General features: G+C 49.3%; 1 protein-coding gene and 1 pseudogene across 3 annotated transcripts in view; both read left to right on the top strand.

Annotated features, from left to right (window-relative positions):
- The first annotated feature begins 3,835 nt into the window (after positions 1 to 3,835).
- PTPN9 (protein tyrosine phosphatase non-receptor type 9) overlaps positions 3,836 to 15,160 on the top strand; it is a 191,501-nt gene continuing 180,176 nt past the window's right edge. For all 3 annotated transcript variants that reach the window (XM_036349572.1, XM_036349563.1, XM_036349553.1), the window contains exon 1: positions 3,836 to 3,969. In XM_036349572.1, the coding sequence (XP_036205465.1) occupies positions 3,907 to 3,969 (63 nt within the window). In that variant the 5' untranslated portion in view covers positions 3,836 to 3,906. The remainder of the gene's footprint in view (positions 3,970 to 15,160) is intronic.
- Positions 3,845 to 15,160, top strand: part of LOC118676154 — a 44,852-nt pseudogene continuing 33,536 nt past the window's right edge.

Raw genomic sequence — 15,160 nt, 5'->3', positions numbered from 1 at the left:
TTGCATCTCCAAGATCTGATTGAGCAGGATGACAATACCATACTTGATTTCCTTGGTTTGAGCCTGCATAGACTAGACTTTATACTCTGATTTTCCTAAGATTTAACTCTCAGAGAAAATCCAGCCAGTTGCCTTGCACTTGGTTTTGTTATCTACATCTCTGCTCAGCAACGTCCAAACATTTTCCTGAGAGGACTGTGATAGGCAACAGTTCTGAGAACTTTCCCTTACACAACCACAGGCCCTTACACATAGCTGTGCCTCTAAAAACCTGAGTTCTCTGTTCAGGGTTCACTCTGTCGCCGGGAGCCGGTCCATGCTTGCTGTTTCAAGGGACCTGGCATATATGGCATACTGTTCTTAATATGTTTGCTCACCTTCTTGGCACTATGTGTTTTAACCAAGGTCTCTGAGAAAGGTTGTTTCCCCAGGTAGGGATTTTCCCCTGAAGTTAGGGAGGGAATAAAACCTCTTAACTAAGTGCCAGGCGGGTAATTAATCACTTTAACTATGAACAATCATGCTTAAGCTACATAATCTTTACTCCCTGGAATGGAGATAAGAAACGCCCTAACCTTTGGAATAGAGATTGATAGGATTGGAATCAACTGGTATAAATACAGATGTAACAAGACAACAGGACACAGAACCTAGACACAGAACCTACACAGAACCTCGAGACAGAAGAACCTCTCTAGAGACAGAACATGGCAAAAGATCCTGGACAGAAACTGGCCACAGAACCTAGAGACAGAACCTAGCGAGAGAACCTGGCTGAAGAACCTAGAGACAGAACCTGGGTGCAGAACCTGGATAGAACATGGCAAGAGAACCTGACTAGAACCTGGTGACTGAACCTGGCTGGAGAACCTGGACAGAACCTGGCTGGAGAACCTAGTGAGGGAACATGGCTACAGAGCCTGGCTGGAGAACCTAGCAAGAGAACATGGACACAGAACCTGGCTGGAGATCCTAACCAGAACTTCGCTGGAGATCCAGACCAGAACTTGGCTGGAGATCCTGGCTAGAGATCCTGGCTAGGCTGCTGATCAACTGAACGCTGTCTCCGTGTCATTCCTTCTTCGCCGATTCCGTCCACACCTTTGGGGACCCCTGGACCTGCTGGGGTTGGACCCCAGCACTCTGTTAAACTTCTCCTTTATTAATTCTCTCTGCATGAGGAGTTAGAATGCCTGGGTTCAGGTTTTAGCTCAATACAAATTAATTAGCTGTGTGATTTTGGATAAATCACTGGCCCTTGGTGTACTGAAGATTATTGGATAAAACATCATTTTCTGTGTCTACTCAGTGGTTTGTACTACTCAGGTCCTGCCATTTCTTCCTCCCGCTTAGTCCTATAGCTATTTACCTGCTTAGGGAGAAAAATTATGCAATAATTTCCGCATATAAGTGTACCCGTGCACTTCAAATCCATTTTGTTCAAGGGTCAACTGTATTTGTTTGTTACTATTTATTTATTTTAAAATATATTTTATTGATTTTTTACAGAGAGGAAGGGAGAGGGACAGAGAGTCAGAAACATCGATGAGAGAGAAACTGATCAGCTGCCTCCTGCACATCTCCCACTGGGGATGTGCCCGCAACCCAGGTACATGCCCCTGACCGGAATCGAACCTGGGACCCTTCAGTCCGCAGGCTGACGCTCTATCCACTGAGCCAAACCGGTTTCGGCTGTTTGTTACTATTTTTAAAAATTCTTGGAAAAGGTTATACATCCACATGGAAAACTTACACACACACAATGCTGTTAGAAACCAAGATAGTGGTTACTTTTGAGGAGAGTAGTTACTTGGGGGTAGTGACTAATGGGGGCTTTGGCAAGTTAGGAATGTTCTAACTTCTTGATCTGTGTGCTGGTTACATGGGTATGTTGAGTTTATGAAAGTACAAACATTTTCACCTTTTGTGTATGTATACTTAAGAAGTTTTTTTTTGAAAAAACTCAAAATGTACAAAAGACTGTATAGGGAAAAGTCTCCCTATCCCTTCTGTTTCTGACTCCCAGGTCCCCTCCTGTGAGACAACCACTGTTACCTTTCTTGCGTGTCCTCCCAAACCTTTTGTAATCCTATATAATAAAACCCTAATATGCAAATCAACCAGAAAGCAGAAAACCTGGAAGCTCAATGCAGGAGCTTCCCCCTGGTGGTCAGTGTGCTCCCACAGGGGGAGCACCTCTCAGCCAGAAGCGGGGCCCAGGACTGGTGAGTGCAGTGCGCCTCCCTGGCAGAGCTAAGGAGCAACCCAGCGGTAAGGAGTAGCAAGCAGGCGGGTGTAAGGAGCCAGGGGTCCTGGACTGTGCTGGAGAGGGATGTCCCACTGCTGTGCTAAGCCCGCAAGTGGACATCCCCCAGGGTCCTGGACTGTGAGAGGGCACAGGCTGGTCTGAGGGATCCCCCCCCCCCCCACCCCATGAATACTGTGCACCAGGCCTCTAGTGTATAAATAAGTTTACAAATGTATGTATGGATGATCATTTTTTTCTTTATACATGTGACAGCATAAAATGCACACTTGGGTCTTGATTTTTTCACCTCATAATATAGCTTAGGGATAATTCCAAATTCTAATATGTGGAAGTAACCCCAGGGCCTGGTATATAAATATTCTTGTTAAATAAACAGTGTCTCCCAGAGGAGCACCTGGTTGTAATAATGAAACCATAACTCCTGCAAGTGGTTATGAAGTCAACCCAGAGTCAGCCTTCCTGATGCAAAGGCTAAAATAACCTTCCTGAGTACCAGGGGCTTCTTTTTTAACTAAGGGCAGGCACCCGAATTTCCTGTTGCAATGATGCAGAAATGAGGTGAGGTCAGAGGCTGTTTTTAAAGTCCTGGAAGGAACTTCCTCAGCGGTCTGAAGACCCTCCGCTGTTCAACCCTTTTATATTATTTATTTTTGGTCTGGAATGACGCCGAAACAGCAGAGCCAACCCTGCTTTCCCTGTGACTCCGGAACTGGCCCACACCGCGCAGTAAGACGCCCCCGACTCGTGGTACCGCCTGCGGGGAAATCAGAGGCTTGCAGAAGCTGCAGTGTTCTGGATGCGGTCCCAAACCCGAGGCTGTGGTTGCGAGGTACTAACGTTAGTTTCCGTGGGCGATGGATTCCGGGATACCGCGGCCAAGCGAGAGCCCGGGCGGGGCTGACCCGGAGGTTCGCCACCTGAGCAGTCGGGACCCCGCGGGCTGCTCCAGGGGCCTCCAGTCCGCCAGCGGCGGGAGCAGGTGCCTTCCTCACTGGGTCCTCGCGGCCAGTCACCGTGGAGACGGGCCGATCTGCAGCTGAATTCCCGCCTTCCATGGAACTTTACCTCCGAGAACGCACACTCCCGCCTTCCTTTTTCTCCTCCCGCCCCCGCTTCCCCCAGCAGGCACCCGCCCCCCTCCTCTCTGTCGCCCCCTCCCGGACTGCGTCTTGCCGGGCGGACCCAGCTCGTTGCCCGCCCCTTAAGAACAGGACGCGCAGTTTCTCAATGGAGCCGCGGGGGGCTCGGGCAGCCGCGGGGGTGGCAGTGAGTCGGAAGGGAGGCGCGACATTCCGTCTCTTCCCTCTGCCCCTGGCCGTGGCCTGAGGCTCTGAGGTGGCTGGCTGGTGGCCGGACCGCAGCCGAAGGATCCGTCACGCTCGGTAGGAGCGGGGCGCCGCCGCCGAGGCCTTCACCGTTCTTCATTTCCTCCTCTTTCCTCCGGATCGGCTTTCAGCTTTTCGCCGGCACTGTTTTCCGGGAGGAGAAAATACACACGGATTTCCGCCCAGAAGACGGCGACACCGGGGAGCCTTCGGCGAGGAGACAACGGCGCCGGGCGCAGCATGCACGGGCCGGCCCCGCACTGCTGAGCCGCGTCGCGCTCCCGAGCCGGCTCTGTTCGCGGCGGCGGCGGGATGGAGCCCGCGACCGCGCCCCAGGCCGACATGGCGCCGGAGCTGACCCCGGAGGAGGAGCAGGTAAGCGGGCCGGGGTGGTGGGCCTGTCGGAGCCCGGGGGCCCCGCGCCCCAACCCGCGGCGGCCTCCCTCGTCGGCCGCGCCCCTGCCGCCCTCCCCCGAAACGGGCCTCCCCCACTCCCCCCCCCTCCGGCCGCCCCCGGCCCCCACGTTTGCAGAGCTCCTTGCCTCAGGCCTCTCCTTCCTATACAGGTTTTGCTGCTTTCTGTGCGCATTTGTGTTTTCTAGGGCAGAAAAGCCCCAGTTGGGGGCAGGGCTCCTGCGGGGACCGTCTGCCCTCCCGAGGATGCCCTCGGTTTCCAGATGAGCCCCGCGGGCCTCGGGCAGCGCCCTGGCCGCCTGAGGGGCACATTCTGGAAGGTCCGGGCCTTCCCACGCTCTCGAAGTCTCCGGCCTGGACCTTCCTGTTCTGCACGCCCACTTCCCTACCCCGTCTGATTCCGGTCTCCATCTTTCCGGAGCCTACTTTGAGCTCCATTGTCCCTAAGCGCTTGTGACCGTCATCCCAGGAGGAAGTGGTTTGCGGTGTCATTTTGAGGGCTTGGGTAGGGGAAAAGCCGGGCCTTTTACCCCCCTCTCTCACATTTTTGCGGGACAGACCGGCACCACACCTTCTGAGAAGATGGGAGTCCTACAGATTTTTCCCTGCCTCTTTCTTGGCACTACCCATACCCGGCCTTAGCCATGCTCAGATAGAGCCATATGGTCTGATTCCATATTTTAATAGAAAAAATCTGAGATAAGATGGTCACCCATTTCAAACTCTCCAGACCTTGTCCCCAAGAACCACATTTGATAGTACTGTTTCTAGTATGGAGACAATCTGGTTCTACAAACCAATATTGGTTAATGGGCTTGTTTAATACTTGATTGTTTAAAAACCCGTTTCTCCTCATTTGTGGAGATGATATTTTTTATATTTAGCCTCAGACCACAGTCTTTCCTTTTGACGTTTTGAGATAAAATCAGCACCGGGGAAAAAAAGAATTCTGCTTTGTACAAGCCATGGTAACATTCTGGTAACTGCAGTTGAGCATTAATAAAATGCTAGTCAGGGCTTAGTGCAAGCAAGGGGCCAAGGAACCAAGCCTGCCAGAATTAGAGAAATACTTTAGTACTAAGGTATGATGTGTTAGATTGATTTTAAAGGGGCAAAACTCTTTGATTCACATATTTGGGGGGGTTACCCAGATTTGAAGTTTCTATGTTTCTAAGACTTAATGGCATCAGTATTCCACTATGAAGATGGCATTAGGTTGCAAATTAAAAAATTAAAACCAAGGAAAGCAAATATTAAACTATTGATAAGGTATTGATAAAGTGGTTTAGTACAAATGGTTTATATCAAATGAATGTGATGGATATTAACAAGGACTAGATGGAAACAACTGTTTTCTACTGGCATTTCACAATGTTGAAACAAACATAAAAGCAGCATAGTTCCAAGTATTATAGTTCCAATTATTGCAATGTTTGATAAAATTTCATATTTTACTTTAATATCATGGAAGAGTACTCTTACCTGTAAAGATGTCTTTAAAGTATTTACATTAAACAGCAAATGGGTGTAGTCTTATAATAGAAGTCATCATAGGAAATAACACATTTATTCCATAATGTTAGTCCATTGCTCAAACCGATTTTAGAACTCATCTAGAATTTATTTCAAAGCTGTGGTGGAATCTAATCTAATAAAAGAGAAACATGCAAATTGACTGCACCTCTGCTACGGCCAAGCCACGCCCACCAGCCGATCAGAGGGACTATATGCAAATTAACCCAACCAAGATGGCAGCTGGCAGCCACAGAGCTGGAGCAAGCAGGCTTGGTTGCCCCAGTGATGGAGGAAGCCAAGCTTCCAGCCTGCCCTGGCTGGCGGTGGCCTCTGCTAAATGCAACAAAGTTTTAATTATAGAAGATAAATAAACCCCGCATACCTGTTGCCAGCCAGCCTCCATTGAGAGCTTGGGTGGCTGGGGGCTGTGGCCAACCTGCAAACAGCCCTCAGCCCCTCACCCAGGCTGGCCAGGCACCCCAGCGGGACCCCCACCCTGATCCAGGACACCCTTCAGGGAAAACCAGCCGGCCCCCACCCATGCACCAGGCCTCTATCCTATATAATAAAAGGGTAATATGCAAATTGACCCTAACAGCAGAAAGACTGGGAATGACTGGTCACTATGACACACTGACCACTAGGGGGCAGACGCTCAATGCAGGAGCTGCCCCCTGGTGGTCAGTGCTCTCCCACAGGGGGAGCTCTGCTTAGCCACAAGCCAGGCTGATGGCTGCCAGTACAGTGGTGGTGGTGGGAGCCTTCTCAGCAGCACTAAGGATGTTCGACTGCAGCTTAGGCCTGCTCCCCACTGGCAAGTGGACACCCCTTGAGGGCTCCTGGGCTGCCTGAGGGATGTCTGACTGCCAGCTTAGGCCCAATCCCCCAGGGAACGGGCCTAAGCCAGCAGGTGGTCATCCACCTAGGGCTCTTAGACTGCAAGAGGGCACAGGCCGGGCTGAGGGACCCCTCCCCCCCTGAGGGCACAATTTTTGTGCACCGGGCCTCTAGTCCTATATAATAAAAGCCTAATATGCAAATCAACCTAATGGCGGAACTACGGGCGGAACAACCAGTTGCTGTGATGTGCACTGACCACCAGGGTTCAGACGCTCAATGCAAGAGCTACCCCTTGGTGGTCAGTGTGCTCAGCCAGAAGCAGGGCTCATGGCTGGTGAGTGCAACTGCTGTGGAGGGAGCTTCTCCTACTTCCGCGGCAGCGCTAAGGAGCAACGAGCCAAGTGATAAGAAGCGAGGGGTTCCAGACTGTGAGAGGGTGCAGGCCGGGCTGAGGGACCCTCCCTCCCTCCCCCAGTGCACAAATATTGTGCACTGGGCCTCTAGTCTTTGAAATATTTTCAATGTTGGAAAAATCTTGTACTTTTGAGAGGCAATTCAATTTTTGGAAATAGCAAAAAATCCTTGGAACACTATTTCAAAAGTAAAGTAGGGGATCAAATTGGGTTAAGGCAAAACTGAAATGCATTTAGGCCCTCTTTGGGGTGTGGAAATTGTCTTACAGATGTTTCTGGAGCAGATCCTGCCTGAATGGTATCTACCTTCCATACAGTCATGTGAATCAGAAACCCAGAACTATTCATGGACACTGCTCTCTCTCAGCCCAGGTATATTATATATACACTAGAGGCCCGGTGCACGGAATCTGTGCACTGCTGGGGGGCATGGTCTGTGGGAATCAGCCCACTGTGGGAATGCTACTCATCCCGATCAGCTGAGTGGCTATGGACCCGCCCTCTGAGTGGCTGCTTCTGCAGCGGGAGCAGGTCAGCCGAGTGGCGCTCCCACTGTGGGAGTTCACTGTCCACTAGGGGGCAGCTCCTACATTGCGCTTTTACCCTGGTGGTCAGTGTGCATCATAGCGACTGGTCATTGGTCCTTCTGCCGTTCGATCGCTGGGCTTGTATTATATAGGACAGTGATGGTGAACCTATGACCGCGAACTCATTTTTTTGGTTCATTTTTCTTTGTTAAATGGCATTTAAATATGTAAAATAAATATCAAAAATATAAGTCTTTGTTTTACTATGGTTGCAAATATCAAAAAATTTCTATATGTGACACGGCACCAGAGTTAAGTTAGGATTTTTCAAAATGCTGACACGCCAAGCTCAAAGGTTCACCATCACTGATATAGGATCATCAGGTTTTTCTGAATATGTCTTGAATTCTTTGATTTCTTCCACCACCACCTTTATCACCCTAGTCCCTAAGCTACTTCATATCCTGACAGAATTTCTGTTTCCTACCTGACCCATCTATATTTCTTAGCTATTATTCCAGAAGCCAAAGGCAAACTGCAGATCTGATTGCATCTTCCCTTTAGCCTACCTGTCCCCCAAATAAGCATTTATAAAAAAACCTTCAGTGACTTTTACATTGCTCTTGGAGTCATTACAACTCTTGAATATGATGTGCAAAGCCTCAGCCTTTGAGTGGTCCAGAACCCTAGCTAATTCTCACACCTCATCTTTGCTCCAGGCACACTGGCCTTTTTTTTTTTTTTTTTTTTTTTTACATATATTTTATTGATTTTTTACAGAGAGGAAGGGAGAGGAATAGAGAGAAACATCGAAGAGAGAGAGAAACATCGATCAGCTGCCTCCTGCACACTCACACTGGCCTTTTGATCCTGCCTTTTGCCCATTTCCTGCTTTCCTCTGCCTGGAAATACCCTCCACTGCTAACTCCCCCTTCATCCTTTAGCTCTCAGATTTCACTTTCTCTGGAAGGCCTTCCTTGATGTCCCTAGTTAGGTTAGGTCTCTGTTACTGGTTCTCAGAGTAATATGTACTGTCCTTTATATCACTTACCACAAGTTTACATTCTGTGCGATTGCATGACCAGAAGCTCTATGAGGATTGGAACTGTGTCTGCTTTTGCTTACCATCATAGGCATATTGTCTAGCATAATGACTGGCCCCTAATGGACATTCAGAAAATACTTGTGGAATGAATTAAAGTAATCCTGTATGTGATTTATACACAGATAGCATTTATACACAGATAGCATCTCCTTTTAGAATGGCTTATGTCTCTTCTGCATGCATGGGCTAGACCAGCCGTGGGCAAACTACGGCCCGCGGGCTGGATCTGGCCCGTTTGAAATGAATAAAACTAAAAAAAAAAAGACTGTACCCTTTTATGTAATGATGTTTACTTTGAATTTATATTAGTTCACACAAACACTCCATCCGTGCTTTTGTTCCGGCCCTCCGGTCCAGTTTAAGAACCCATTGTGGCCCTCGAGTCAAAAAGTTTGCCCACCCCTGGTCTAGACAAATAAAATTAAAAAAAAAGAAAGAAAATAAGGACATTGCTTATTTTGATATGTGTTGAAGGTCATTATTATTACCTTACTAGTGGCCCGGTGCACGGATTCATGCACATTGAAAGGAAATTAATTAGAAGAAAGATTTGGGTGTTAATTACGTTACTGCAAAAAATTACATGTCAAAATAGTATATGTCATACCTATATATATAAAAGGTTAAGCGTCTGTCCGACTGTCTGACCAGCTGCTACCTATGTTGCGCACTCAACGCTCAAAGCAGGAGCTGCTGAGCTGCAGTGACTTGGCAGCAGTGGAACTTTGCAAAGTGCTCTGTTGCACAATGGGACCCCTTGGGGGATGTCAAAGAGCTGGTTTCGGCCGAATCCCCGCAGGCCAGGCCAACGGACCCCACTTAACAGAGGGACCCCGCTCACTCTGCAGATACCCTTCGAGCTGCGGTGCCACCCCAGGTGCAGCTGCCCGGGGAAGGACCGTGAGAGGTTGGCTCCAGGGCATGTTCAGCCCGTCTAGCCCAGTCCTGCCCTGCTGGCTACCTTCTAATTAATTTCCTTTCAATGTGCATGAATCTGTGCACCGGGCCACTAGTAGCATTATAAAATTAAAACACTCATGTGATTGGCGCCAGCGAGAGCTTTATATGTATCACGCATGCGTGAGTCAACGTTTATTTTTATTTTATTTTATTTTTTTAATATATATTTTATTGATTTTTTCACAGAGAGGAAGGGAGAGGGATAGAGAGTTAAAAACATTGATGAGAGAGAGAGAAACATCGATCAGCTGCTTCCTGCACACTCCCCACTGGGGATGTGCCCGCAACCAAGGTACATGCCCTTGACTGGAATCGAACTTGGGTCCTTTGAGTCTGCAGGCCAACGCTCTATCCACTCAGCCAAACCGGTTAGGGCTCAATGTTTATTTTTAAACTAGAGGCCTGGTGCACAGATTTCTGCACCGGTGGGGTCCCTTGGCCTGGCCTGTGGGGATTAGTGGACCTCTGCACCACCACAGCCAGCCTTACCCGTCAGCTCATGGGGCTGCAGCCTGCTGTCCACATCGATCCCACACAGCACATAGTGCACGAAGTGGCAGGCGGCAGGGAGGAGCCCAGCTCCCACTCATCGCGCCCCGCTGTGCCAGCTGCCGCCGCTCGGGTGCACAGGGGGTGTCCGCGGAGAGGCTCGTACCCCCACAGCTGCACTCACCAGCTGTCAGCCTGGTGTCTGGTGCCCGCCTGTCTGTCAGCTGAGTGGCACTCCTACTGTGGGGGCGCACTGACCACCAGGGGGCAGCTCCTGCGTTGAGTGTCTGCCCCCTGGTGGTCATAGCTACCAGCCAGTCGTCGGTTGTCTAGTCGTCCAGTCATCCGGTCGCTTAGGCTTTTATATATATAGATTGCCAGTGCGTGTCATATGTACTGGCTGGTTGGTTGGTCGTACGGTCGTACGTATGTATGGTGGTCACTTAGCCTTTTATATATATTGACTAGAGGCCTGGCGCATGAAAATTCGTGCACTGGGGGGGGGGGTCCCTCAGCCTGGCCTGCCCCCTCTCACAGTCCAGGAGCCTTCAGGGGATGTCCTACTGATATCCTGGCAAGGAGCGGGCCTAAGCTGCAGTCTGGCCTCCGTGGGAGGTGACCAGGCAATCATGGGAAAGCACTGCCCCCATCACCCCGTTGCTGCTGCCACTGCCGGCTTCCGCAGCTGCCGGCCCTCGGCCCTCGCTTCTTTTTTTTTTTTTTTTTTAATTAAATCTTTATTGTTCAGATTATTACATTTGTTCCTCTTTTTTTTTCCCCCATAACTCCCCTCCTCCCAGTTCCTGCCCCACCCTCCGCCCTCACTCCCCACCCACTGTCCTCATCCATAGGTGCATGATTTTTGTCCAGTCTCTTCCCGCATCTCCCACACCCCTTTCCCCCCCAGGAATAGTCAGTCCATTCCCTTTCTATGTCCCTGATTCTATTATAATCAACAGTTCATTCTGTTCATCAGATTATTTATTCACTTGATTCTTAGATTCACTTGTTGATAGATGCATATTTGTTGTTCATAATTTGTATCTTTACCTTTTTCTTCCTCTTCCTCTTCTTAAAGGTACCTTTCAGCATTTCATATAATCCTGGTTTGGTGGTGATGAACTCCTTTAGCTTTTCCTTATCTGTGAAGCTCTTTATCTGACCTTCAATTCTGAATGATAGCTTTGCTGGATAAAGTAATCTTGGTTGTAGGTTGTTGGTATTCATCACTTTGAATATTTTTTGCCACTCCCTTCTGGCCTGCAAGGTTTCTGTTGAGAAATCAGCTGACAGTCGTATGGGTATTCCCTTGTAGGTAACTGAGTTTCTTTCTCTTGCTGTTTTTAAGATTCTCTCTTTATCTTTTGCTCTTGGCATTTTAATTATGATGTGTCTTGGTGTGGTCCTCTTTGGATTCCTTTTGTTTGGGGTTCTCCGCGCTTCTTGGACCTGTAAGTCCATTTCTTTCACCAGGTGGGGGAAGTTTTCTGTCATTATTTCTTCAAATAGGTTTTCAATATCTTGCTCTCTCTCATCTTCTGGCACCCCTATAATTCTGATGTTGGTACGCTTGAAGCTGTCCCAGAGGCTCCTTACACTATCCTTGCATTTTTGGAGTCTTTTTTCATTTTGCTTTTCCGGTTGGGTGTTTTTTGCTTCCTCGCATTTCAAATCATTGACTTGATTCTTGCGCTCCTCTGGTCTGCTGTCGGGAGTCTGTATAATATTCGTTATTTCAGTCTGTGTATGCTTAATTTCTAGTTGGTTCCCCAATATAAGATCGAGGGTCTTATTAGTTTTCTTGTAGATCTCATTAAGTTTATCGGCGGCTTCTAAACAGTTCTTGAGAGACCTTAAAAGTGTGGTTCTGAACTCTATATTTTCCATTGACAGTTTTGTCCTGTTTCTTTGTCTCCGCATTTTGTTATGCTTCCTTGGTGCACCCCCTAGTGGTCTTTGTTCACAGTCTTATAGTTAAATCTTGATTGTTGTAGCTAATTCCAGGGAGGGTTTGACCTCCAGGCCAAGTGGCTATGAGAATCAGCTGTGTCAGCAGTGAGAGAACTTCTGTCCTCTAGGGAGGTGCTAATCTAGCCTTTGCCTGAGGCTATCCGGCAAATGCCTGTGTGCAGGGCTTGGGCGGGGTGGGTCGCACAGGATCAACAGGGTGGGCCGGAGAGAGCAGTTATGGCGGCTCTCAGTCCTGTCCCCAGGGGCTCTGCCTCTCTGAGTCCCAGCACCCGCTGCAAAGCTCAGAGAGAAAGCTGCACTCGCTCTGACCGAAGCCAGACAGTCCCGCTTCTCCCGTTTGAGTCTGGGTCCCTAAAGACTCGCCCGGATCTGGAGCTCAGAGTCTGCGACTCCCTCCCGATTGAAAACGCCAACCGCGCCCTCCGCCGCCAGCCCGCTCCGCGCACTCCGCACCTCAGAATTTGACTTCAGCACTGCGCCTCCTCTGAGTGTCCGTATGCGTTTCTCTTTCCTCCTAGTTGTAGGACTTCCACTCAGCCAGCGTTCCTGTGGTTCTGGGTGATGTCCCTTCCGTTTTTTGGTTTCACTTTTGAAGTAGTTGTTCAAAGCGGCAAACTCCAGCGTTAACCTATGCCGCCATCTTGGTTCTTCGGCCCTCGCTTCTTAGCTCTGGCCTTGCCCCCCACCCACTGGTGGGTGGAGGGTGATCTGGGGCCAGGCTGGCTGGGGGAGGGGCTGTGGGAGGTTGAGGCACAGCAGGTCACACCCTGTCCAGCCCCTGTGGAGGCGTGGTGCTGGGACCGGGCCCTCACCGCTGCCTCTGTGGCTGCCTCTGCGGAAGGTTCTGCACTGGGACCGGGACTGCGCAGCCCCCTCTCCTGCTGCCTCTGCGGAAGGGCCCACACCAAGGCCTCTCCTGTGCCGCTGCCTCTCCCGCGCTGCCTCTGTGAAAGGGGTGGTGGGGCGGCAGCAGCAGCGCCACCTCCTCTCCCGTGGGGGCACCGCCTCTGCTCCTGCCCCCTCAGCGCTGTTGCCTCCTCCACTCCCGCAACATTTCTAGGGTGTCTACTGTGGTGTCACCAACCAAGGATAGCTCACTGGGCAATGCACTCCTGTGGGGGTATTTAGCTGTGGTAGCATTAAATGTTTGGGGTTCCCCAAGTGTCCCTGATCTATGGAGCTGACCATGTGACTGGGAGTCCTGGGTTGGGAGGACCAATCTGGGGGAGACATGGTGTGGTGAAGGCTGGGGCATATCCATGGTGATGGGTTGGAATGTGGAGGCTGGGACTGGGGTCTGGAGACTGGACAGGGGCCAGAGATCTCACCTGGCTACTGAGGGATGTGGCCATCTGCTGGCCAAAGAGGTGAGGACTGTGGTTCTCTGAGAGCATGTGCTGCTGGGGCTTATGGGGTTTGTTAGGTCCGTGCTGACAGGAGACAGGCCAAGAGATGTTGTGAGAGTTTTAGAAATTTTATTTTTAATACACACCAGTATATCCATTTCAGCAAGCAAGAGTAGGGAGGGCAGGATATTTATGTCTCTGTGTGGGTCGGATGTAGGTGCAGGCGGTTGCAGGAAGCTGGGTCTAGCATTGCTTTTCTCAGCTGCTTAGCTTCTCTTGTGACACCTGAGATGAAAATAACAGGAATACAGCAGAGAGGGCAGGAGCCTCAAGTGGGGACAATAGAAAAGTACTGAGCGCAGGGAAGACACTGAGAGCAGGGGAAAGGTACAGAGTATGCCTAACAGGGTTTGGCTGGCCTGGGACCAGAATCACACTTGAGACCCTTCAGGCCACAGGACCATGCTCCAAGCACTGATCCAAACTGGCCAGGCCTAATTTTGTGGGTTTTAATATAGACATATATGTTTGGTTTTGATGATGCTTTTAAAATATGATTTAAGCCCTGGCTGGTTTGGCTCAGTGGATAGAGCGTCAGCCTGTGGACTGAAGAGTTCCAGGTTCAATTCTGGTCAAGGGCACATGTTCAGGTTGCAGGCCCAATCTCCAGTAGGGGGCGTGCAGGAGACAGCTGATCAATGATATTTTCTCATCGCTGATGTTTCTCTCTCTCTCTTCCTTTTCCTTCCTCTCTGAAGTCAATAAAAAGATATTTAAAAAAAAATTTCTTGCCCAGCCATTGTGGATCAGTGGTTGCGCGTAGACCTATGAACCAGGAGTTTACGGGTTCGATTCCTGGTCAGGGTACAATAGGCGACTGTCCGACTGTCTGGGTTGCAGGCTCGATCCCCAGTGTGGGGCGTGTAGGAGGCAGCTGATCAATGATTTTCTCATCATTGAAGTTTCTATCTCTCCTCCCTTCCTCTCTGAAATAAAAAAAAACACATATATTAAAATATTCTTAAATTCTTAATTATTTTATTTTATTTTTAAAATCTTCACCCAAGAATATGTTCTTATTAATTTTTAGAGAGAAAGGAAAGGGGAGGAGAGAGAGAGAACCATTGATCAGTTGCCTCCCATAAAAGCCCTGACTGGGGATTGAACCTGCAACCAGGTATGTGGCCTGATGGGAATCAAACCTGCAACCTTTGGTATACAGGATAGCGCTCCAACCAACTGTGCCACCAGGCCAGGGCTATGATTTATTTTTTCAATTACAGTTGATATTACATTAGTTTTATGTATATATCATCATATAATTTACTAATTGATCCCCCCATAAGTCTGGTACCTACCTGGCACCATGTATTATTGATTTTACTAGAGGCCCGGTGCACGACATTCGTGCACTCAGGACGGGGCTGGGGGGTTCCCTCAGCCCAGCCTGCGCCCTCTCGCAGTCTGGGAGACCTCAGGGGATGTCCAACTTCCCAGCTTCTGGCTGAGCAGCGCCCCCGCTGTGGGAACGCACTGACTACCAAGGGGCAGCTCCTGCATTGACTGGCTGCCCCCTGGTGGTCAGTGCACGTCATAGCGACCAGTCATTCTGCTGTTTGGTTGATTTGTGTATTAGCCTTTTATTATATAGGATTCCCTATGGTGTAACTGTACATTCCCATGACTTTGTTTTTAAGTGAGGCATTATTATTTTTTTTAAGTATTTTTATTGATTTCAGAGAGGAAGGGAGAGGGAGGGAGAGGTAGAAACATCAATGATGAGAGAATCATCTCCTACTGGGTATCGAGCCCGAAAACCCAGGCATGTGCCCTGACCAGGAATCAAACCATGACCTCCTGGTTTATAGGTTGATGCCCAACAACTGAACCACACTGGTCAGGCTAAATGAGGCATTATTTTACTTTTTATTGAATTTATTAGAATGACACTGGTTAACAAAATTATACGGGTTTCTGGTGCACAAT

The sequence above is a fragment of the Myotis myotis genome, unplaced genomic scaffold (genome assembly GCF_014108235.1).
Source record: "Myotis myotis isolate mMyoMyo1 unplaced genomic scaffold, mMyoMyo1.p scaffold_m19_p_1, whole genome shotgun sequence".
NCBI classification, from domain to species: domain Eukaryota; kingdom Metazoa; phylum Chordata; class Mammalia; order Chiroptera; family Vespertilionidae; genus Myotis; species Myotis myotis.
The sequence above is the reverse complement of the archived record's forward strand: the minus strand, read 5'-3'. Positions and strand labels throughout refer to the sequence as shown.